Raw genomic sequence first — 26,435 nt, 5'->3', positions numbered from 1 at the left:
CGATAAAATCCTAACAAATCAAAGCAGAAACAAAAAGCAAAAATGAAAAAACATTTAACACTCAACTGATTATACCGGCAGTTTGATGTTGCAAACCTATACTCACTTGCCTGGGATTAAATCCCACTAAATTCAGTGCAGCTTACTTCTGATTAGACAGACAGGTACAGCATTGCAAAAAATACAAAAGTCAAAACTCCAGTTCTGCCCAGGATTGCCAGGTGGCCAGAAAAAGAACAGATGGTTGTGTTCACAGTATACATTTAAAGCACCTCAACAGAATCCTGAAAACTGTAGTTTGCTAAGGGTGCTGGAGTCTGCAGCAGGTCTCTGGGGTAAACTGCAGTTCCCAGGGTTCAGGGTGTGTGTGTGTGTGTGTGTGTGTGTGTGTGTGTGTGCTTTAATGGCATGGGACATATGCAGCGTAGCCAGCTCCTCTGCCTTTAACAAAGGTTTAATGTGCAGACATTATAATTTGTTAATTGATGATCTAACTGCTGCTACCTATATCCTATATCCCCCTCCCCACTGCTTAGCTGTCAGAAGACTTATCTACTATTGTTTGCATGAAGTTCCCATCCCAGCAGACTCTGCGGGATCCTTTTCCCACCCCCTTCCCCCTTTTGGTTTTGATCGGATTATATTCACTTTAACTGTAATAATAATAATAATAGTAATAATTAATACCCTTAAAAATTTCCTTATACTCCCACAAAGGACAGCTATAGGACCAAGCCTCACAGTTGACAATCTACCAAAGAACCAAAGCAAAATCTAAGCACAGAATGAGCAAGGCTGTTGGATGCACTACAACCATTACATTATTATGCCACCTGGAATAACAGTTTAATCTCACCGCAGTCTGCCCCCACCCCTTCTCCCCAAGGAAGCCATTTATAATCTGGGCTAGGTGATAAAAACATCATATAACACATGGTGCTTTGCTGGATGGATGACAGTTCGCCATATGTGGGCAAAGGTATGAACGCCCTCTTGTGGCCAGATGTCATGCCTGTGTTGATGTCCCACTCTGCAGAAATTCGCAAAGCCTGTTTTCAACTTTTAAAAGGTGTTCTGTACCAGAATAGTTATTCAGCATCAGAATGCTTCTGTAAATATTTTGTTAAAATAAAATACCAAAAATATTCTAAAATCTTCCTTTAAAAGTATCTATTTATATATGGGTGTGTGTGTGTGTGTGTGTGTGTGTGTGTACCGGTATACATGCACACATCACATACATATACACATAGGTATATCTTGTCTATTAAATCTTGTGACAGCCACAGCAAGATGCTATTGACAAAGAGCTTGCTCTGCTCTGCACATTTTCTCTGAGTACAGTAATTGGACATTATGCTCTTGTCAACAGACAATGGAGACTTCATATTGAATTGCAGAAAGAGACTATCCCAAGGTTTTGAGCTTCCCTGCCTCTAGGTTTGGCCTAATTCCCTCAATCAGAATGAAATATTACAGGTGCTATGATGAACTAAATCTGGTGTTCTGCTTTATGCTTGTTTCGGATCACTGTCTCTGGTCTGTTGCTGCACAGTGCTGTTTCCTATAAAAACAGTGAGCAATCTATAGTGACTGCGGCATTTCACACATACACAAACATGCAGGCGCAGAAACACATACATACTTTGCAACCTCCATTCTGGTAGCAGCGATTAAACAGAAGAGTGAATTCCCTGTGGAAAATATTTTTACAGGGTTCTAAGTGACTGACAGGAGAGTCAATGACAGATCAGGCTTGGGTAGATTGCTGTACTATCTCAGAGATAATACTAAATATACTTTGCCAAAATTATCCCTAGCATTTTTAAAGCTAGTTTTATTCTATGCTGTGGAACCACTGTTTGAAACACATGTCTAAATAATGCACAGAGTCTTTGCTATCTGCCGGGAAGCTTCAGATTTACAGTCACATGAATTCTACTGATCTGCCTATGTCCATACCCAAGATAGCACCTTTGCTTGAAAATCAAAGCACACTATGGAACCTATTTGTCAAAGCTCCCACCATGTCTGGTCTTGCCTGGCAGCCTTATACACTCACTGAACAGGAGAAGGGATAAGATGGGGCCTCTTGAGTTTCCCTGGGGAATTGCTGGGAGAGGATGAGTATTCAGCCTTCAGCAACCCTGAGATGTTTCTACCAAGAATAACTGTGGAACCTCTCAACTCAAGAGTGACTTTATAAACACCTGCTAGTTCTTGCAGACAAGTCACCAAGGCTTCATGGTTCAGAGAACTGAAAGCAAGAGACTAGTCTAAAGAGAGAGTGCAACTGTATGCATGTCTTGTTGTGGGCTGCCTATAAGCACCTTGTAGGCCGCTGTGAGAACAGAAGTTTGGACTGCACAGGCCTTAGTCTGATCTAGCAGGGCAGGTGGACACCACCAACCAAAACCCACAAGCTATGTTTGGGCCCAGATCTAAATGAGAACAGTAACCTGGTGAGCTCTAATTCCAACACAACCTCCCCCAAGAAGGAAAGTTGGAGAGAAGACATGAAATGGCTGCTGAATTTATATAATGATATGGCTTTTTGAACAAGACGATGGATACATTGATCCACTATCCACTTGAGACTGCCTGGCACTGTACTCTTAGAAATGCATTGTTTACCCCAACCAGTAGGAGGGACATTCTGGAATTGATTCATAAGTGGTTGTTCAGATAGCCCTCTAAGTGCACCAGCTGAAACTAATTGGTTAAAAACAAGGCAAGGCTGATACCTCAAATACTAATACTGTAATTAAGCAGCTCCCAGGCAAGCCATATACAAGCAATTTTGCCTTAAAAAGTGGATGGTAGGTACATCACAGAAGGCAGATGTTGGTTTTACATCTAAGGCTCATTTGCTAATGCTGTATAATAATTAATATTTATTAAGTAGTGGGTGGACATAGCAGACGACACAGTGATTCTCCAAGCAGCTCTCTTTATTCTCAGGCTGGAACAGAACTGAGCTGAAGGGCTGAGCCAGCCTGCTTATATAGGACTCCGTAACATGCAACAGTAACAACTACCTCTAGATACCCAATCCGTGAATGGCACTCTCAATCCTTCATTTGCATGTTGTGGACCTGAGTTAGAACTGTAGTCATGGTGGGCAGAGTGAAACTATATACACAACACCCCTAGTGGTCTAGGGTGAGAACTTCAATACATAACAATATTCATATATGCCAGCCATGTTGGGCTATACATAAAAATTAGCCGGCTAGAAATATAAGGAGCTTACACAAAGGGACCACAAGGAGTTAAAGGCCTCTTACCAATCCTCCAAATTTTCAAACAGGCATGGTTGGGCATGGGGGTGAAAGAGAGTCCGTACATTGCTAACAGGGCCATTGAAGAGTAGGGACCTATGTTTTCACAAGGTCATAGTTTGATCTTGACAATAGTGTCTTCTCAGTCACTGGATAGGGAACAAATTCAATTCACATTTAAAGGCAAACCTGCAGAATCTGCTCTTTTCAAAACAATATGTGATGCAAAATACAGCTGCCCTCTAAAAAAAATCACACTTCTTTGAATTTTGCAGGGAGTTCTCCTGCTGTGTACAAAATGCATATACTAGGGTAAATTGTGCATAAAAATATACAGTATTCATGGAAATAACATCATTTTAGGAGAAACTGCATGCAAAACATGAGGAATTTGCACTAAAATGCTGCTGAATTTTCATGAGAACTTTTTTTAAAAAAGCCACAAATTATATGGAAATGTGGAGAATGTAACAAGACTGTGAAAAATAAAAAGCTGGGAACAACCAACATAGTCAGATTCACCCATCCCTATCATTGGAGCACACGTTCACAACTTAATGAATGTTCTGTCACATATGTCACTCCATTTATTATATGGAATAATTCACAATTCTCACAAAAGCCAGAAGGTCCTGAGATTGCCCTCTAATATCAGCCTTGACCAACATGCTGAAATCCTCCAACATATTCGGGACAAAGGCAAGAATCATTTGCACAATTTCCCCACTACGAGCAACAGCTTGTATTTGTGGAGGATTAAACTATTTCTCCCCTCTCAACAATTAGCTGCGGCAAAGTCTGAGACCTCCCTGATATTCAGTACAGTGGTGCACTGAGGGAACATAGAAAGCTGCCTTATACCGTCAGGCCATAGGTCCATCTAGTCAGTATTGTCTATACCAAGAGTCACAAACGTACTCGGGCAATTTGGGGGGAGGGGGCAACATCACATGTGTGATGTTGTGACGTCCCAATGTCACACGCATGCATCAGGATGTCAGGAGGAGATGGTGGCTCCTCCTCCTCTAGCGCTGCCAGCAGCAGGAGGCTGCTTCAAACCTTCCCTCCCGTGGCAGGAGAAGAAGGAGAAGGAGCCGGCCACTGGAGCCACACCATGGTCAGCTCCACACTTTGCCTCCATGCGAAGGTGGGGGGAGGCAATACGGTTTGGCCCCCTGGAGCTGGCACCCCTGCTTTATACTGACCTGGCCATGGCTCTCCAGAGTTCCAGGCAGAAGTTTCCTTCAGGCCTACCTGGAAATTCTAGGAACTGAAACTGGGCCTTTCTTCATGCAAAGCAGATAAAAGACAATTGTATTTTATGTCAGAGGTGTCAGAGGACAGGGAGACATGCAAATGGGGTGGGGGCGGTGGGGGGTGGACTGGAGGGAAAGGAGGAAGAATGCTATGTTGACTGGGGTTGGATTCATTTTTGGACAAATGAGGCTGCAATCCAAACTGTACCCATCAAACTTGTGCAAAGCTGGTGGCTAGAATGGGCTTCCGTCTGATGTGGGCTGTGCCATGGCACAGAGGGAGGGGCCAGGGAAGTGTGCGTGGCATCTCTCTCTCTCTCTCTCTCTCTCTCTCTCTCTCTCTCTCGATTTCTATGAGGAAGTTCAGCTCTGTTTCCTTTCCCTCTCTCTGCACAATTTGAAACAGGAAGCTGAGTGAGCAGCTGCTTCTGCTTCTGAGCACTACACACAGACAGCTCTGGGATCTCCACACAAGTTGCCAGTTGGGTGGTTATCGTTATTTTTAAATTGACATTTGTTTTCATTTCGTTTCGGGGCGGACGCCTTCCCCCGTGAGTCAAGGCATGGATCAGTGCTGGTACCATGGAACCATCACCCGCTCAAGAGCTGAGGACCTGCTCTCTAAAGTAGGCAAGGATGGAAGCTTCCTTGTGCGGGCCAGTGAGTCCATCCCCTCAGCATACGCCCTGTGCTTGCTGTAAGTATGGCTTGTGCCTCCACTGTACTCAGCGGCTCCTCTCCTCCTTCTGCAGCAAGCCGTGCATGGAGCTAAAGTATGATCTGATCTCTCTGTATGTGACAGGTGAAGCCTGTGCTCAACTGGAAGCAGCAAAAGAACTTGGGTGTGTGGCTGGCATGACAGAATAAGCTACATGAGAATAGTTGCTACACATGATCAGATTTAAAGAGAGACAGTAGCAAAAGTACAATTTTTTAAACAATTATGTAGGTAGCAGTAAGGTTTCATTTTGTTGCACCTATGGTTTTTTTTTTTAAAGGTTTCCATTATGTCACTGAGGCTGCAGTCCTTTACAGTAAGTGTCATTGAACTTAATGAAATTTACTTCTGAGTAGGCATGTACAGGACTGACTGATAATTTGGAACCAGTTCATTCTCTCCCTCTCTGTCTCTCTAGTTAATATAACCATAACAGGTTTTTGTTTTTGTTTTCTGCATAAGGGGTACTACAAACATGCTGGTTTTCTGAATAACTCCTCAGACATATTTAGAGGATGTATGTAGTCTTGGAGGCTACTGCAGTGCAGAGACATAGGGTGAGGGGTGCTGTGGTTGCTGCAGCCCCGGGCATAATTTTGAGAGGGGGTGCCTTGGCTACGGCAGTTGTGCCTGGCGCAGCTCTGCCCCCAAGTCAGGCCTGACCAGATAGCGGACAGGAGGAGGAGATTGGGCAGCAGCTTCCTCACCCGTCTCCTACCCTGAACTGTGGTGCGGGTATACGCTCCACCACTGCTGCAGTGCACAACTGGGAAGATGTGAAGGGAAAATCTGTTTACCTCATGATCATCCATAAAAACATAGGAAGAGCCTGCTGGCTCAGGCCAATGACCCATCTAGGCCTGTTCTTACAGTGACCAGCCAGATGCCTGCAAGAAGCCTGCAAGCAGGACCTGAGTGCAATCCATTTATTTGTCACATCAAAACCATGCATTTAAAGCACTTCCCCCAAAGAAGACTGGAAACTATAGTTTGTTAAGGGTGCTGAGAGTTGTTAGGAGACTCCTCGCAGTGCTACAATTCTCACCACCCTTAACAAACTACAGTTCCCTGGATTCTTTGGGGGGGGGCAAGTCTATTAAAGAGGCATGAGAATGCATTAAATGAATGTTTTGGATATGACCCTACTGTGTGACTGGGAAATTGGGTATATGGGCTGTGCAACTGACTGTCGCTGTCAGGGATACAAAGTAGTTGAGACCAGCAAAGGCTGAAGCATGGAGATGAATCACAGGCACTTCAAATTAGAGTTGCAGAGACAGATACTTCCCAAGGCTTAACATGAATGGGACATTTGGCATTTGACATTTGAATTAAGAATTTCTTGGACCTTGGAAACTGGAAGGTAGCGCCTCAGAAGTTAGGAGAGAAATCGACAATCATAAAGAAATATGAATATTCTTTGATGGCATACACTGACAGATCATCAGCTGCTCCGTGAAGGGCCTGTTTGCAGTCACCTAGATGACCCACCTTTGATCTCTCCTATTCTTTTCATATCCCTAATTCAGCAGCTACTCACAACAAAGAACATGCATCAATTTCTCTTGGTCAGTTTCTGAGCTGGAATTTAGCTGGACTGGAAGCAGTTTAGAAGTGAGGAGTCTACACTGTTGCTTTGGGGATCTTGAGATCAGTCAGTAGATTTGTTCCCTGCTGCAGATGCCTATTGGCTTCCACTATGCTCTGCTACGTAAAACAAATATTAGAAAATACCACAAGCTTTCTTTCATCCGTATGAAACACAACACTGTAGCATTGGGGAAGTGGAGAAAACACTATCTTAAATGTCAGCATAACCACATCTCCTTAGAGCTGCCACTTACAGATTGCCAAAGAAGAGGAAATGCATTACAAGAAAAAGAAGAAGGATGAATGAGGACACAGATTTGCATAAAATGTGCACATGCTAATTTGTGTGCATATGTGCAAATTTAGAAAGGATTGTTATGATAAAACTACAAATATATCTTACCACAGTGGGGGGAAATGGTGATGAGTTGTCCAGTCTACTGTCCAAGCGAGGAACTTCAAGGTCCCTGCTCTCCTTCCTTATGGCTATTTAACTTTAAACTGCACTTGGACTGGGCACTCTTTCAAGGAGTGGAATGTCGTCTGCAAAGTGGGCCCTCCCCAGATGCCTTCTAAAACCTACCTGCAAAAATGTAGAAGCCTAAAAAAGGAAAACTGGGCTTCTCGGGAACCATGCTTGTGTTTTGCAGTCAGGGCCGTCTCATTCATAGGGGCTAGTGGCGCACCGCACCAGGGCGCCGGCCCCCAGGGGCACCCCCGCGAGCCCGCCGGCATACCGGGCGCCCCCCTCCCCAACCCGCCCCCGCCCCCATGGGCGGCCTGGTGGCCACTGCCGCCCATGCCGCTCCCGGGTGGGCTGCCAGTTGGCCGCCCTCGCCTCCCATCCCGGGAGCACTGGAAGGGCGCGCAGAAACCCACGCTGCTCCAGCGCCCCGCCCCTCATCCCCCACTCGCCCACCCCCCCTCCTGAGGGGCGGCAAGTGTGGGAGGCGGCAGAGAGGCGGCACGCCGGGGCCGCCAGAGGGATTGCTGCGCCACGGCGGCCGATCTCCCTAAGACAGCCCTGTTTGCAGTACAGCTATAGCCATGCATTGAAACAAAAATTTCCAGGCAAAATATGAAAAAGGTCTAAATTAGCAGCCAAAATCCATTTATAGACTCCAGAATATAAGCATATGATCTACAAATTGCTTGACGCATCAACACTTATTGGCATACTAACATTTAAATGTGGATATAGAGACCCAGCTTTAGGTATCTATGTTTAAAAAACTTGATCCAATGAGCAGTATATTAGTGGGGTCCTGAAATATTAGAGGGCATATGGGGGGTTGTAAGTAATTCATTCTTTAAAAAGATCCTGTAAACTAAAAGACCTATCCTATGCATGTTTCTTCAGAAGCAAGTCCCACCAAGTTCAATGGGGCTTACTTCCTAATATATGTGTTAAGAACTGCAGCTTAAACTAAACCCACAGAATCTATAAGGCTGTCTGAGGCTTTTGATGGGCTTCCTGACTTGAAACCATTTCAATAATTTCAATCAAAACAAGGTTCTAAACGCAATTTTTGGCACTCAAGGGGTACCCCCATTAGCTATATTATGCAGCGAGTACTTCCAGTAAATATAAGAATATGATTATGTCACTTTTAATATTATAGATTTAAAATATTTCATATTTCATATGTGAGATAGATTAGATGGAGAAATAGTAACTGCCCAAATGATATCCAGTGAGTATCATGGCTGAGTGATGATTTGAACCTGGATCTCCTCCAGCCTAGTCCAGGACTCTAGCCATCTGGAGGGCACCAGATTGAGGAAGGCCGGGGTGAGCTTTCAAGGAATCATTTTAACAAACAGTTTCAATTGTATTGTGCAACCAATACTGCTTAAGTGTTAGTCAGGTGGTCAGGTTATATTACTTTTATCTAGATATCTAGATTTCTAAATTCTGATGTGTCAGTTGCTAAACTGGAATTGAAGATGTGGGTGGGAGATATCTTTCTTTGGTGATCTTTATTTAACGGCAAATGTTAAGAGTGCTTCCTGATAGCTTCACCATGAACTGCAAAATTATTTCATTGATCTGTCTAGATTAGCACTAAGGAAAGTGTATGCATTGCTATGTTTCAGTATTATGCCCTCTACTTTTTGATATGGGACATCACAATATCCCATGTAATTTAACATGCTGTGTTTGTGGTGAGGAAGCAGGAGAAAAGCTTCTTCTGCCTGCTGTTGAAGGAGCACATCAACTGATCAAAATCAGAGGAATTAGCATTTTAGTTGGAATGACAACAAAGAAGTCACAGAAATGTGTCTATGTTTGCCTTGGCTGCTGTGCAACCATAACAGCAATTTCTGGGTGATCATGTGGTGACCCATGTGGAACTTGATATATATGATCTTTTAGGTTACATCTATGATTGTGGCCAATAGCTCTACTCAGAGCAGACATGTCTAAATCAGGTTCATGAATTTAAATGGGTCTACTTTGTGCAGGACTTAGTTGAATGCAAGGCTTGATTTTTTTATTATGTTATTTTATATGTTATTTTCATTAACATATGTATTTTATTCACATCTTGCCTCAATACACACATTTTTATATGCATTATTTGGTTAAACAAGTGCATCCTTAAATTTGGAGAAGTGGAAGTTTCAAAGGTAGCTGTGTTTCACTTTGCGTATTGTTACAGAAACTGCGAATTAGGTAGGCAACTTCTATCATTATAGCAAATGAGTGACACAAATATATTTGGAACTGAACAGACTGTCTGGACATTCAGTGTTTAACAGTTTGTGACGTAAATCATGCTTGAATGCAGCAGTTCTTCTAAAAGTTCACAAGCAAAGCGTAAGCTAAAAATGTGGTTTTGTAACATACGTCGAAATAGCTTATTGATAAGAATTCAGGGGGGGGATGAGGCAGCCTGCTAACTAAACCCTTTCAATGGACTAGTTTGTCTAGCTAAAGTGTTCAAAGCTTTACAACAAACTAAATTATAAGAGAGAATAAAGGTCCTATAGTGCTTACCGTGAAGGAAGAAGTAGTAATTTTCCTAGCATGATCTGAGATGGAAATAAAAATTTGAATAAAGACAGATGAGACAGATAGCTGCACTAGTATGTTCTCTGACCTCTTCCTGTCTTTAACAGAACTGCCTGTAGCTAAATAAAATAAGGTTGTTAGTTTTTTTTTAATGTATTTATAAGTGCCCTTAAGATTCATTAGCACTTTCACTACACTGCTGTCAGGAAAGAACAGAGCATGGAAGAGGGCCACATCTGAAAGTGAACAGACATTCTAGGGCATATGGAGGGTTTACATTTAAAACAGAACTACAGTAACTGCAAAGATATTTACTGGTAATTGTCATGTGTGAAAATACCTTCAGAAAACTGTCTGCATCAAAGCCCACAGTCAGAAGTGAGAATCCCTCAGATATTCTAATCATGCTGGTTCAATAGTTCCAGCCCCAAAGAAAGCATCCAGTTAATTGTCATTTTTGGAGGTGAGATGTCCTTGGAACTCCCAACACTCCCATTACTATAGAAGCCTGCATATTAAGCGGAAAAGCTGTTGAGGTTTTTTTTTTTTAATGGCTCTTTCTGATTATTTCTGCACTTCAGATAAAACTCTATCTTCTGCTCTTTCTTCCCTGAGTTAAAGAAATAATAAACAGAAAGAGAACAGAAGGGGAATACTCTTGGGTAGTGTTTTGATTCTGTGTTCAGTTAAGGATCATTTAATTACTTGGCTATCCATCGAGGAAAATAACCATTATAACAATGCAGACCAGAGGCACTACCGGTATATCAGTTTTTCAAAAGCATGAATGCATCTGAATTGACAGAGTGCAGCCACACACATTCAGTTTAAGTCTCACACATTCAGAGCCTAAATAGATGTGAAATGTTGCATTTGTTGAATCACTTATCTGCCAGGATTGCATATATAGGGAGGGTGGTAATAGGTCTGATTTTTACATTAAAAGTGTCCTGTGGTTGAAAGGAGATGATCCCCTGCCCCCATTATATCCCTGAAATCCATTTCTCTGAATCCTTTTCTCCCCCAGTCTGGTGCTGATACTGGGAAGTATACTGCACAGGGATAAAAGTGCTTAGGGTTATGGGCCAATATAAGTCAACATCCTCTTTTTAAAAACTCTGGAAACTGACTCATGAAAGATTTTCTACATCTTCAGTGTACTTACCTAATGAGACCTGAATTTATCGCAAGAGGAAAGGCAAAGCCTAAAATAAATAAAATAGCTACAATCCTATACCTAATTACTTAGAAGAAGTCAACGGGGCATACTCCTAAGTAGACATGCATAGAATCAAGCAGCATATTTGGGGAGAGTGGTTCAAGACCAACCAAGAAGCTCACTAGCTGATGTGATAAATTCGCACCTGAATATGGGATGCAAAACATATGGTGTGTTTTAAAAATATGGAATGTTTTGTTTAAAAAAGGGATGTTAAAAACCACAAAAATAAACCCAATTGAATTTTCTCATTAGGGTTGAAATAAGTTTGTGAAAAATGAAACTTCTACTCCCAAATGACTCAAGTAAAGGTCTTTCCAAAATATTTATATGAAATTCTGTAGACATTTACAAAGTTTCCAATGGCTATACTATAGTTGCATCCATAAAATCTCACAATCCACATTTTATTATTCTTGAAGTTGCAGAAACAGCCCAAACTCTTTGGATCTGGATGAGGTAATGCTGTTTCACACCCATGTTGTTCTTTACACTTGGATGCTTCTCGGTAAAGAGCAGTGGGTAGAATTACCAGTAATCTTGGCCTGTGGGCAAACCAATTCCCTCCCTAGTCCTCAACTCTTCAGTCATATAACTGATGAGCTGGTGGGGAGTAGGGATGGGGAAGAAACTGGGTTTGGTTTGAACTTCAATAAGAAGAACCTGCCTAATTTGCAGTTTCTGAAACAATATGCAAACCGAAACACAGCTACCTTTTGAAACCCACACTTCTTCAAATTTTATGATGCAATTCTCCACCCAAATAATGTGTATAAAAGTGAAAATAGCATATAAAATGCATTTTATTAGGGGAAATTGCTTGCAAAAATGTGCCCATTGGGAGAAATTTGCACTAAAATGCTGGCACATTTGGACTTTAAAAATAAATTCACAGAATGATGCAGAAATATGGAGAACTGAATTTAAGATTGAGAAAAAGAGAGAAATAGAGAATATGAGATCGACAGATTCATCCACTTCTAGTGTGGTGTAGTGGTTAGAGCAAACTTTCCCAACCTTGGGTCCCTAATTATTGCTGGACTACAACTCCTATCATCCCTGACCACTGGTCCTGCTAGCTAGGGATGGTGGGAGTTGTAGTCCAACAACATTTGGGGACTCAAGGATGGGTTACTGTGTCAGACTAGCATCATGGAGGCTAGAGATCCATCACTGAGTGATCTTGAGACAGTTACAGGTGGGTAGCCGTGTTGGTCTGCCATAGTCAAAACAAAATCAAAAATTCTTTCCAGTAGCACCTTAGAGACCAACTGAGTTTGTTCCTGGTATGAGCTTTCGTGTGCATGCACACTTCTTCAGATAAGTGTCCAGTGAGAAAGAATTTTTTATTTTGTTTTGATCTTGAGACAGTAACTGTTTCACAACATAATTTACCTCACAGGGCTTTTGTGGGAATAATGCGGGGGAGGGGGGCGCAGGGAGAACTATGTATGCCACTTTGTATGTATGTTCTTTGGCATAAAAGTATGAGATAAATAATTTAAATGAAATGAATTACTTCTAATTCTCAGCCTAAGGTTGTAAACCTGGAAATAAGCCCTGCTGCATTGAATGACATAGACTCCTGAGTGGAGCAAAACATTACTTTAAAGCACATTTAAGCAAGGAAAATAATTGTAGGCAATCACAAACAGAGATGTACAGTGAATCCCAAGGAAAAGAATGCTTGAATTTAGAGAATTTAGAGAGGTTTTTAAAAAGAACAAGAAGCAAAATGGCTTTGTCAAAGAAAATAAGCACCAGCACAAATACACAGGGCTTTCCTCTGGCCCCTGCGTAGCTCCTTATTCAAAGGACTTCTGGCCCTTTCATTTTCAACAACCAGAGATTTTAATTAAGCTCTCATATTTTAGGCACCTCAGAGAGACAAAAGTCTTTAATGCCATTCTAGTTCCTCCCAGTGTATACAGCAACAGACCATTTCATACTTCTCCCCTCATTTACCTCAGCTGCTCACAGACAGATGGGACTGATCTAGTAGTGAGCAAAGGGAGAAGCTTAGAGCCTGCGGTTGTTCATGTGGGGATTAAGGCCACATCCACACCATATGTTTAAAACACATAGCTTCCCCCAAAAGAATTATGGGAACTGTAGTCTGTTAAAAGTGCTGATCATTGTAGCTTTGTGAAGGGTAAACTACAGTTCCTAAGATTATTTGGGGGCAGCCATGTGCTTAAATGTGCATTAAATGTATGGCGTGGGTATGCTTTCTGTGTGAGAAGCCCTTTCTTTACCTGTGTCTCAGAAAGTGAAACCCACTACAGTAGTTCATTTTTAGGGGTTCCTTGCTTTGAGGTGTTCAGCCTGGTGGATTTGCTTCTGTTTTCGATCACACTGGGAGAGCAGCAATGTTGGAGAAATATTTGTGTAGAATGTTTTCCCTTGACATTTCTGAAAACCGTCTTGACAAATCCTGAGATGATCTGCTTGCTCTTATTTTCTGGAAGTGATGAAGAAGCAAATAGAATGGTCTCTTACGGAACAGCTAGTCATTCTCAGCAGAAATTCTGCTTTGCCTCTGAAAATTTTGCAGAAGACAGTGCCTTTCAAAATATGTGATTATGGCTGGAGACAGATGATGTACTTTATGCCAAGTCTCTGCTGCATAAGTGATTAGTTTCCCATTTTGAAACGAATAACCTCCTCTCTCCTTGCTAAACAGCAGTTTCTGTCCTAAGTGACATTGTGATTTGATACTTCTATCCTTCAGCATGACCATGGCCAAAAAAGTGGCAGATGCAAAAATGATCTTAGGTTCTTTGCTGGATTTTTGTAAATTAATCTGTCTTTCTGCTAATTCTACTTTTTGATAAGATGGAAACCTGCCCCCTCCCATGTCTGTGGGCATCATAGCTTTGCAATCAAAGGCACAAGCCCTCAGGGGTTCTTTTTTTAAAATGGAAAATTTAAAAGAGAAGGAAATGGATGGAGAGAGATAAATGTCAAGTCCAAGCCAAAAAGCGGAAACCATTCCATCAGTCCTGGAAGCCCCAATTCATAGAATTCCAGGCCAACTAGATGTTAAAACTCAAATATGTTAAAACTAATACATATGGAGCCATTCCAACACCATATTTCTTTTCCTCTCTTACTGTTAACAGCTTGCTGAACATTTCCTTGCCCCCAGCTCAGTTCATTAGCTGTCATCTGTGGCATAGGAGAAACCTGATGAATGACATCCACTCTTACTTGATGTAACGCTAGGCATTATCAGTGGAAACGAGAAAGAGAAACACTGAACAGCTATGTGTTGCTTGTAGAGTCTTATTAGGCCCTCAGACTCAATATTCCAGGTATACTAAGAATGTTGGAATTCCAGAAACAGCCTTTGAAATTACAAGATGGACTTGAATAATAGTGACATTTGAAAACACAATAAATGTGGGGTCACTGTACAACCTTCCTGATGATTACGTATCGACATGACATTTTCAAGCTTATTTTTGCAACCTCAAGAGTCAGGAATGGGGCGAGGCAGTTAGATATCAAGGGGGAAATAAAAATTAAGTTTTCAGACTGATCAAGTTGGCTTTGTATGCTTCAGACCAGAAGCGGGGAACCTTTGTTTCTCTAGACATTGCTGAATTATAACTCCCATCAGCCATGATCATTTGTCATGCTGGCTGTGGCTGATGAGAGCTCAACAACATCGGGAGAGGCACAGGTTGTCTACCCCTACAGACTATCAACACAACAATAAACACTGTGGTCAATGTATCTTGCCAGACTTACCTTTTCTTCTTCTAACATCTTCTCCTCTTATGTGTCCCAGGTATCGGAACTGTGTGTATACCTACAGGATTCTACCAAATAAAGAACATAAGCTAGTTATCCAGGTAAGCCCCTGTTTAATGCTAAATATGGCACTTTAGTTTCACATTCTATATGAGAAATATATCATAAGAAGGAGGACAAGGATGATGGGAGATTTTGTCCAAGAACATCTGGAGGGCCACAGATTTACCATTCTTGTTGCAGAGAGATCTCAAATATGATACTAACCAGTGACAATAGTGAGTGCTGTGTTGGTAAACAAAATGTTGAGGAGTGCAGTGGAAGTGCACTGTTGCCCTAGTGTCAGTAGCTCCAGGTATTTTTAATTTATTCACAGTGGATTCCCTAACTGCGGGCGGCCGATTACCATGGAGATGTTTCCTAGGCTATGCAATAAATGCTGCTGATTACTCAGGAAAGCCATATGCAGTCTCATTTTACACTCTACTGCACAGCGTGGAATTGGAAGGTACCTTTGAGGTCACCAAGTCTAACTCTCTGCTCAGTGCAGAATGCAATGGAGAGCCCACCACCTTCTGAGGCAGTATGTTCCCCTGTGAAACAGCTCTGTCTTCTGCAGGACAGTCTTTCACATGTCATTCTTGCATTGCAGGGAGTTGTACTAAATGACCCTTGGGGTCCCTTCCAGCTGTACATTTCTATAATTTTATGATTGTAGAAAGACTGCTATCATGGAATAGCCCAGCTGTGGTGATTCATGCATTGGTAACCTCAAGACTTTAGGACTGGACAAAATGCTGCAGCTGGACTGTTGATGGGCAGAGACAATCACCAGCACATAAGTCTGGCGCTTAAAACCTTGCACTGGCTGCCCAGATGTTACCAGGCCAGGTTCAACATTCTTGTATAGATTAACAAGACCCTTAATTGTATGGATCCAGGTTATCTTAAGGGACACCTGTTCCTGTTCCACTGAGACCTTTAGGGGAGTCTCTGATGGTGGTCCCTCATGGCTCAGGTACGCAGCTCATAACTACCAGAAGCCATGCATTCAGTGAATTGGGCCCAAACTCCCAACTGAGATTTGACAGCAGGGACCCTCCTTGCTGACCTTCAGGTGAATGACTAAACCTTTCTTGTTCCAGCTGGCATTTTAAAGTAGTGTTTGGTCTTGTGATAACTCTGTATTGCTTTATTCTCTCATTTTCTGTGGATTATTTTTTATGCATGCCACTTAGAAATTCAAATAATTAAACAGTATATAAATGTCTAAAATAAATAAGTGTCAGCCTAGAAACTTCTCTTCTTCGGGCTAAACACACACAGTCCTTTCAACCATTCCTTGTAGAACCACCCACAATCCTACCTTTTCCCCACCATGGGACATCAGAAACCACTGACTACACTTGGCCTCTGATTTCCAGATGCAGTATTTTCTTCCCTTTGGGGAAGGCCTTTATATAATCCAGCTTTTCTGCTCAGTGAGTCTTCTGGGGGAAGGAGAATGCCTTAGGCACATCCTAAGGGCATTCCCATACTGTGCTATACTGTGATTGAGTACAGGGGGAAATTATATGTGTGCTTTTTTAATTGCAAGCATGACAAAATTGCAGACGTGTGGTCCATTTATATGAGATGGGGAAACTACTTTACCTGTTGCCATGCATCGTTCTTCTTGCATCATTTGACCTAAAGCAGGGATTTGACTGGGCTGCTCATACCCTTGAATAGTTGCCTTTTATGCCCAGCATTATTCACAAGCACTTCATTTATCCAATGTCGTCTAAGGATATCCTTCCCATTCCTGGCATAAAGGGGCTCTGGTTTTGCTCTCCTTCAGCACTTCCTGACCTCAAGATTCCACGGTAGTTTATGGCCTTGCCCAGACTGATGAAAGCTTTGCGCATCTGGTCACTTTTTTTCCTGCTCCGCCTCTGAGGTCGGGACTCTGTGTAACAGGAAATCGATGACACACAGTGCGTAGTTCGAAAGCAGCCCAGCAACTGTGACTCATTGCTCACCAGATGAAGCTGAAACTGTAGGATGCTTATGCATTCTTATCACACTAGAAGCTATCAGCTTGCTGGAGAGTTGATGGGGCCTGATAAACATGAAGGTGCTTTTCCTGTTGGTGTCCCCACTGAAAACATAAGAACTGTGCTACATGCTAACAGGGCCAGGCTGCAAGTCGCATATTAGCATCCACTAGGTAGGATGTCAGAGATTGAACCTGGGACCTTCTACCACTGAGCTATGGCCCTTCCAATTTATTATAAATATAAAACATACAGAACATAACTTACAAAACAGATATAAAATTTTGCTCCTGCCTAAGTAAAAAGATTCAGTCAACAATCACACCAGTTTTCTCCCCTCCTGCTCTGTGCAGATATATGTAGTACAGTATATTCCCCTAGTATGATTAGTATGGCAGCTTGGAATTGATCCTGTATTTCCTGCAACTGGCCTTGTCACTGACGTCATAGACAGAATTTTATTTTATTTTCCTGTGCAAATGAGACACAGTGTCAGGTTCCCAGTGTCAGTTCTATGTGGAAATGGGAATAAGGGCTGTACTGGGAAATATGCCAGTTCCTGAACTGGAATTTTTGCCAGTCCACCCTCCTTAGCTTGCTGTTCTAACAATCTGGTAATGACCTTAGGAAGCTATCCTTCCATTGCTTAAAAATTATGTGACTTATCCTGAACACAGCTGATGGCTGTTTGACATGAGAAACTGTAGGGCTGCCATACGTCCAGAATTTCCCAGACATACACAGAATACTGTGGTCAAAAGCAGTGTCAGGGCTATATGTCCACGAAATTCCAGACATATGGCAAACCATGTTGGCAGTGCCACTTTTGCCGATTCTTGTAAATAATTGTTCAAAATACCTTGGTTTAAGAACAGTCCAGTTTAAGAACAATTTGGTTTACAAACTCTGCAAAACAGGAAATAGTGTCTCAGTTTGAGAACTTTACCTCGGTCTAAGAACGGAATCTGAATGGTGGAAGGGCACCAGCGGTGGGAGGCTTCATTAGGGAAAGCGTGCCTCGGTTTAAGAACAGTTTTGGTTTAAGAACGGACTTCCAGAATGGATTACTGGTAAGTTCGTAAACCGAGGTAGCTCAAAGACTTTTTGAAATATGGCAACACTATGTAACCTTACAGCATGTAGGAGCAGTAACTGAGTTAATGCAAGTAGTTTTGATTCTCTCCTGCCACACCTTCATGGTGACATATGTAATAAGGCACCCAGGCAAGCAAGAATGCTGTCTGTACCAATTCCATTTCACAATATTTACCCATATGAGCACAAACACCTGGAGACAACTCTGGTATGCTCCCATGGGGAGCCGAAGCACTGTGTTAACCAGTTTCATATTTTCAGTATTGAAAACCAAGAGTTCATTCAGTTTTCAGCTTGTGTGTATTGGCATTCTGTTCCATCATTTTTGGAAATGTCACATTTGAAAGCCTTTTTACACAGCTACCAGTTATGCCCATTTGCTTACATGCTGAAGGAGCAAAGGAGAACTGAACTAAGTGGAGAAAGTCAGCTACTCTTAGCAAGACCAAGAACCCCTGGCTTATCTCTCTGGTGTCCTGGGGGAAATAGCCATGCAAAAGATGAGTAGGATCCATCCCTCTGGTGGGTGATGCACAGTTCCATAGAAGAACATAAAGGTAAAGGTAAAGGGACCCCTGACCAATGGGTCCAGTCGTGGTCGACTCTGGGGTTGCGGCGCTCATCTCGCTTTACTGGCCGAGGGAGCCAGCGTACAGCTTCTGGGTCATGTGGCCAGCATGACTAAGCCACTTCTGGCAAACCAGAGCAGCGCACATAACTGCCGTTTACCTTCCCGCAGGGGCGGTACCTATTTATCTACTTGCACTGCATTCTTTCGAACTGCTAGGTGGGCAGGAGCAGGGACCAAGCAACGGGAGCTCACCGCCGACCTTCTGATCGGCAAGCCCAGCGCCACCCGTGTCCCAGAAGACATAGAAGGCATAGAAGAACATAGTGACCTGCTAATGGCCAAAGAGAATGCATGGTTGATTTTGTCTTTTAAAGATTTGCATGACCCAAGGCAGGAATACAAAGAGGATTGCCTTTCTCCCCATGAGCCTGTCTGTCAGTTGGGGATAGATGGATCAAATTGTTTGCATTCTGTGTTACTTCTGCATACACTCAATCATAGGTCTGTTCCAACCTGGGTTTGATGGGATTTTTTTTGCTGAGAATTGTAAGGATACCCCTATTCACTTCCCACAGCTATAATTCTCAGAGTGATTTAACAATCAATCCCTGAGAATTATGGGAACTGCAGCTCTGTGAGGGGAACTGGGGTCTCCTAACAACTCTACACACTCTTAACAAGCTACAGTTCCCAGAATTCTTTGGGGGAAGCCATGACTGCTTAAAGTCATGGAATAGTGCTTTAAATGCACAGTGCAGTTGGAGCCTAGGTATAGATATACTAAAGAAAAGAAAAGAAAACCTTGCACAGCTAACATTCCTGGTTCATGTAGATTTAGGCTGCTGTTTCAGTATGACAATCTTGCAATAATGACCTCTGGATACTGACTGTGTAAATAATCTCAAAGTGCTTTTGGAAGATGCTTCTGTCTTTTAGGAGATCCAGTTGATTACATATGTCACTGTGCATTACAGCTATTGTTACTACATATAAATCTTTTCATGCCTTGCATTTAGGAGTTCAGATTAACAGCATGCCAAAAAAAACCCCACCCCACTGCTATTTTAGCTTTTCAAATGACAGAACTGCTTGAAAACGCAAAGAGTGGTGTTACTTGTCTTTATGCCAACACTTGTTGGAAAGAGGAAGTACCATGTGTTATTTAATTACAGTATGTTTTTTAAAAATTAATTACCCATTCCCTAAGTACAGTATTTTAGACAATGTCGGCATGGTATGTTCTGTAAATGCTGTGCGCTTGTACTATAATGCATATGTTGGCAGATAATTATTTTTCAACTACACACATAGTCTCATGCATAACTGTTTCAGGGCATACACAGAATAGAGTGTTCTAAATAGCTTATTTTCAAATTTTAGGTGCTTATCAGAAGCATGCAAGCACCCATTTTCCTGGTAACCCAGGGCAACTAGAACATTTTAATAAACAACGGGATGTTATTTGGAAACCTGTGAAAAACATTTATTTTAAAAGCAAATTTCTGGCATTTATGAATGGGGAGGAAATGCAGTGTGTACCACTAACAACAGCTGCATGTGGCTACTTGGGGATGACCCCTTGGGCATCTCTAACGTCAGGAAAAGGAAAGGCAATGATGGTAATCGTCAATATTAGAGAAACTGTGAAAAGAGAAATTAGCTAAGATATATATTTTACATGATGAACTCTTATAGGAAATTTGAAAATGATAAAAGATTATGACATGCAATTTATTTTAGTAGGAAACAATGGTTTGTATCCAACAAAATCCTCCCACTAGCAAAAAAACCCCATGTGCAATGGGACTTCTCCCTCTCCATTCTCCATACACGCACCCCACACCCCAGATTTGCTCCAGAGGGTTGGGGGAACCACTAGAATAGAATTTTCTGGGGCGGGGGTGGCATGGGAAGAGGAATGGGAGAGGAACTCCTATTGTGCAGGTAGAAATCATTGCACTAATGGTGTAGCTTCATTGTACACAATCCTGTGAACAAGATTATTGTGAATACCTGAAGAAATAAAACAGCACTAGCATCCATAGATTAATGTGACTGCCTTTAAATCAAAACAAAATCAAAAGGGAGTTTATTGCATTCTCTATCTTTCTCTAAGATCTCAATGGCTTGTGTCTTCAATATTGTGTTCTATAAGGACTTAGGAATAAGAGTGTCCACACTGCCATTGCATCCAAATAAAACCAAAACCCAGGAGCTGATGCCTTAAAGAAACACATATTGCATTTAAAAACAACAACAACCCTGGAGCTGAAGAAAATTACCAACAAAAATGTTATTTATAGACCTTTATATCACTCAGTGCTATTGATGAAGGCTTGAAGCAGTGGAGGGGAACATCAGGGTTCTGATGTGGCCCTCCAAGCCTCTCAATCTGGCCCTCAAGACTCTCCCCTGATCATGTCTCATCTCCCCAGGCAATTCACCATCCCTGCTCTGTGATCTCACCTGGCTACAATGTATATTTGAACTGTGATAATACATTTTACTTGCCTGGGTGGGTGATAGAAACCTCTGCATGGCTAAAAGGTACCTAATGTGCAAAGGTGGGAGGCACATCTGTTGCTCAGACCACATTTGCCTCTGACCTTGCGCCCCACGGGCATCTGCCCTTTGGAAGGGAGGGAATGCAGCTCTGAGGCTAAACCAGGCCCAGGTTATATATGATGTTTAAATGGAGAAGGGCTGTAGCTTGGTATATGTTTCATGCACAGAATGTCCAGGCTTCAACCCCAGCATTTCCAACTAGGGCTGGGAAGGTCCCCATCAGAAAACCTTGGGAGCTGCTGCCAGTCAGTGTAGACAGTACTAAGCTAGATGGATCAATGGTCTTACTGGTATAAGGCAGTTGCCTATATCCTTCTTTAATGTGAGCATTACAAAAAAAAAAAATGCAAGCAGTCATCACAGCTGGATCCTAGGAGCACTGGGGGCCACAGCGAACAGGGAGGAAGAGTTTAACTCTTACCAACCCACACCCCAGTTATGGTCCCAGTTAAAATCACATTCCCCCAGCCCCTGGTGCTTTTTTTGCACTGTGAGGAAACATCGTGTTTAGTTTTATCCCAATTACCATAAACAGCAGAGGAGGTAAAAAACGCTTCCCATCTGTGCCCTCTTCAGGTTGTACATGCAGGTCGGGAGTTCATATGACAGACTTTTCCTGCATACAAAAATCCCCTCCCTATTGAAAAATTAGATGTCAAAGGAAAGGTTTCTAGCCTAGACTTCTTTCTAGAAAGCTAGGTTTCTCTCTAAAGGGACATTTTTGTGCATTCAGCCATGAGAACTGGCACCTCCAGTCTACAGTGGTACAGCCCAGAAACAGGTTTACTGGTACTGTACCTCATCCACTGTTAGTGAGAACTTTTGTAGAAGATGAACATGAGATTTCGACACACAGGCTTTCATGAACAGCTAAACCTCGGTACAAGTAATGAGCACAGCTTGCTGTCAGCCACACTAACAAAGCTCACACTCCCCCTGTCATCCTCACTCAGTTCCACTTTCCTTTTCACCCGCAAAGTTGCATTTAAAATAGTCTAAACTTGCGGCTGGCTTGTATTTTGGGAAACAGCTTTTTCTTCCAGCTGTAAGTCCCATCTTAAGGTCACATTACTGTGATAGGCTTCTGGAACTGCTTTGCCCAGAGTGGGTTTCAGGGCTTTTAGATTTAGTAAATGATGTTTACAAAAGCTTAAGTACTTTTAAAATACCATGCTGTGTTCATTAGATTGGGAGTGGATAGCTTTTTGCCAGATATGGTTGTGGGGAGCTGCAAACTCATATGCGGGGCTGGATCTGGCGGGGGGGGGGGGAGCAGGGCCTGCATAACCTTTTCTCCCTCCCCAACAGCTTTCTCTCTCCCCACCCCCAAGCTTCCTTGCTTCAACAGGCAGCTATAGGTCCTTCCCCCTCACCCACTCAAACACACACTGAGGCCGCACACACACCAGACTACTAATGCGCATGTGTGTTTTTGTGCATGTTCATCCATGTTCACCCACACATGAGCACTTCCAATCAAATGGCATCTCAAGTGTTTCCCACCCACAGTAGGGGGCAGAGCTTGTTGCACCTAGAGACGACCTGAGGTGAATCAGGAAGCTGCCATCCCGCCACTGTCCTGCCACCACCGAAGACATGAGTTGCGGGTGGTGCTTGCGAAGCAGCGGCTAAGACAGCTATTTTCGGTGAGATCTCACTTCTCCAGCTCTTGGGGTTCTGCCCAAGGGGCTTACTGAGGTCTAAAGTGCATTCTCTGGCCTGTGGTGCAGTAAGATAATTTTAAACTCAATGGTTTTACTCGGGAAGGGACCCCCCCCCCCCAAGTTTATGTGTATTGCTTCACTTCAGAACATCGTATGACAGCTCTGCTGCATTTGGGATCCCTCCTGCTTATTCTGCTGAGGGGAGGACCTGACCTCTGTTCCAAAGTCCTGCTCTGACAGCATCATTGTCTGTGGCAGTTTAGCTACACTCCACAGAGATGATATTTGGGGCCATGAAAACTGGCTGCTAGTGGACCTCAACATCAACTCCCCACCCCTTTCTATTAAAATTTACAGTGCAGGTCTCAATGATATACAGAGAGTGTGGAATTCCCCCTGCCATCCACCCAGTGACCACAAGGGCAGAACCACACCATGCATTTAAAGCACATTCAAAGCACATATCTTTCCCAAAGAGTCCTGGAAACTGTAGTTTCCCCCTCACAGAGTTACAGTTCCCAACACCCTTAACAAACTACAGTTTCCAATATTCTGAGGTTGGGGGGGGGCATGTGCTGTAATGTGTGGAGTCATGCATTTTACATCTGCACTGATTGGTAGTTTCTGTACCAAAACCCGGTTTGAAGTCAGATTGAAAGGTCTCCAGGTAATGGATAGTGGATCCGGTGAATCAAATGTTGGCATTTGGGGAATTTGGAGGGCAAGGAGTGGCATGTAGAAGGGGTGTGTGTTACATAGTATGTAGCTGGAAACCTGGGACTGCTATTGAAGAGCTCTTAGTAGGCAAGATGTGGTGGGAGTGGCAGTTGATGAAGTTGGGAGTGGGCAGTTGATGAAGTTTTTTTTTAGTTGTCAATCAGTGGTGCTGCTTTCTCCCAGCTCCATGTGGCCTATATTCCTATGCATGTCTTAGGTAAGGAGTATGGACCTTCACAGTTATATAGTGATCCACGCATGGCTAGCCCAAGTAAGTCAGATCACATCCAAAACATACATTTAAAGCACATGGCTTTCCCCAGAGAATCCTGAGAACTCTAGTTTGTTAAGGGTGCTGGGAATTACAGTTCCGTAAAATACAGTTCTTAGGATTCTTTGATGGAAGCCATGAGCTTTTTAAATGTATGATGTGGAAAACCTGATCGGCTTCTCTGTGTTAGCTTTAAGCCTTATTCTACACATTGAGCAAGTGTGCTGTGTGCCCATGTATTTGGGCTTGCATTTCAAACATGAGCAGAGGGGGGAGAAAAGAGGCTGTCTTTTGAAACTGTGATTTTTGACTGCTAAAGATAGTGACTCTCATGGACCTCAGCCGTCATCCCAGCTTGCTTTCTGCGGTAGTGCATTTCTCACTTCTGCTTCCACTGCTTGTTTCCATTTCTGTTCCTCGTTAAATTTTAAAAAAGCAAAAACACCCAGAGCCAGAATCCATGTTGTTCACTTTCCCCCCTCAACTTTCCACATTCCTACATAGATGGTTTATATTAAATGTAATCAATATTTCCCCCAAGATTTTGCTGCAGCCCTGATGACACTAATAGCACTTTTTGGTATTTTCACTGGGTCTGTATGGGATAAATACTGTTATGTGCACTCCAGTCTCCAAGCCATACTGAGGAAGGACTAATCTCTCTGGTGGGGGTGGGAATTCAGGGGTGGCTGGTGCCCACTGTGACTGGTTGGGTACAAGGCAGGGAGCCCAAACAGGAGGTGGAGCCAGACTCAGGCCGCTTTCATACCGTACTTTTAAAGCACCATGATACCACTTTAAACAGTCATGGCTTCCCCCCAAAGAATTTTTGGAACTACAGCTTGTTAAGGGTGCTGAGGGTTGTTAACTTACAAGATGCCTATTCCTGTCACAAAATTACAATTCTCTTAAAAGTCCATCTTGCTTACAGGGAACTCTGGAAATTGTGGGTCTGTGAGGGGGAATAGAGGTCTCCTAACAAAGCACGTCAAAGTGCAAGTAGATAAATAGGTACCACTCTAGTGGGAAGGTAAACGGCGTTTCAGTGCGCTGCTCTGGTTTGCCAGAAGTGGCTTAGTCATGCTGGCCACAGGACCCGGAAGCTGTACGCCGGCTCCCTCGGCCAATAAAGTGAGATGAGCGCCGCAACTCCAGAGTCATCTACGACTGGACCTAACGGTCAGGGGTCCCTTTACCTTTACAGTGGAACCCCGGGTTACGCACACGATCCGTTCCGGGTCGCCATACGTAACGCGGGTGGGCGTATCCCGATTTGAGTGCTTCTGCAAATGCATGAAGTGTGCAGAAGCGTTCTGCGCATCCGGGGGTTGCGCGCAGGTTGCGCACGCTCCAGAAACACTTCCAGGTTGCGGCCGTTCTTAACCCGAATGTATGCAACACGGACCGTGCGCAACCCGGGGTATGACTGTACCTTTAACAACTCTTAGAACCCTTAACAAACTACAGCTCCCATAATTCTTTGGGTCAAGCCATGGTGGTTTAAAGTGGTATTACAGTGCTTTAAGTTTATGGTGTGAATGTGGCCTTAACGAGAGAGAGAATAAACTAATCCTAGTTTGTCCCCATCCTCTTCCCTTCTACAAGGGTAACACTGGGACTAGGAAGAAGGTAAGAAGAAAGGAAGATAGATGGGGGCTGGTTGAGGTTGGTAGAGCAGTACCCCACTTTCCGTAATAGATGGGTTGCTGTTGGAGTGATTTATATAGGAGACACACACCATAAGCAGATCAGAAATGTGTGCTATAAAAAAATATTGTTGAGGTTAAAATCCCCCCAAGTGCCTTTGCCAACAGTCTACAAGCTATTGTTATGTAATGATGAAGCAAGGAAAAGGGATTGACACTGAAGGTTAAGTAGGGTTAATATTTGTGAACCAGTAATTTCATAAGAAATGTGCCAAGTTATTTTCACACACTGAAAGCAGCTGCTCAGTTTCTACAAGTCTGAGAGACAATTCTTTTAAGGTTTCATATGGATGGTAGCTCTTGGCTACAAAATTAATTACGTTTTGCAGAATGAATGCAAAGACCTGATGGAGATGCATGAGTACAAATGCTGACAATTTTCTTTTGTTGTGGGAATGTAAGAGGATCCAAGAATATTGGTGTGAAGTGGCTGAAATAGGTGATTTCTTTTTGGACCTGCTTCCTGGCTTTAGCTCTGGTAATTTTTCTAGTAGGTTGTCTAAAAGAAGTGATGGAGGAAGGGGAATGAACATGCTAGTACTGTAGTAGTAAATGGAAGCTAAACAGAGGGTGTGTGTGTGTGGGAGAATAGGGCGAACCAGTAAATGATTGTGCATGCAGTAAATGGAAATCAGCCCAGATTGGTTGCTGCCACAGCACTTTCCCCCCCAGAATAGAAAGATTATAGTGCATAGATTATAAACTTCTGTTTGCGGAAAGCCAGGAAAGGACAACAATGATCTGATTTAAGGGACAAGGAAGTAAATCCCTTCTCAATGAATTGAAGAAACTGAAACTCTTGTGATTGTTGTCTCAAATGAAATGCCTATACAGTGGAACCTCTACTTACAACCATAATCCATTCCGGAGGTCTGGTCATAACTAGAAACGTACGTAAGTAGAGGCGCACTTTTCCATAGAAAGTAATGGAAAAGTGAATTGATCCATTCTAGACGATGAAAAACACCCCCTAA

General features: G+C 42.9%; 1 protein-coding gene across 2 annotated transcripts in view; it reads left to right on the top strand.

The window, feature by feature from the left end:
- Nucleotides 1-4,917: 4,917 nt before the first annotated feature.
- INPP5D (inositol polyphosphate-5-phosphatase D) overlaps nt 4,918-26,435 on the top strand; it is a 63,474-nt gene continuing 41,956 nt past the window's right edge. The window contains exons 1-2 of one of the 2 annotated variants that reach the window (XM_033150008.1): nt 4,918-5,234; nt 14,874-14,937. In XM_033150008.1, coding sequence (XP_033005899.1) covers nt 5,101-5,234; nt 14,874-14,937 — 198 coding nt within the window. In that variant the 5' untranslated portion in view covers nt 4,918-5,100. Of the gene's footprint in view, nt 5,235-6,850; nt 6,870-14,873; nt 14,938-26,435 lie in introns of those variants that run through there. The other variant, XM_033150009.1, reaches the window with a different exon arrangement.

The sequence above is a fragment of the Lacerta agilis genome, chromosome 5 (assembly GCF_009819535.1).
Source record: "Lacerta agilis isolate rLacAgi1 chromosome 5, rLacAgi1.pri, whole genome shotgun sequence".
Classification (NCBI taxonomy): domain Eukaryota; kingdom Metazoa; phylum Chordata; class Lepidosauria; order Squamata; family Lacertidae; genus Lacerta; species Lacerta agilis.
The sequence above is the reverse complement of the archived record's forward strand: the minus strand, read 5'-3'. Positions and strand labels throughout refer to the sequence as shown.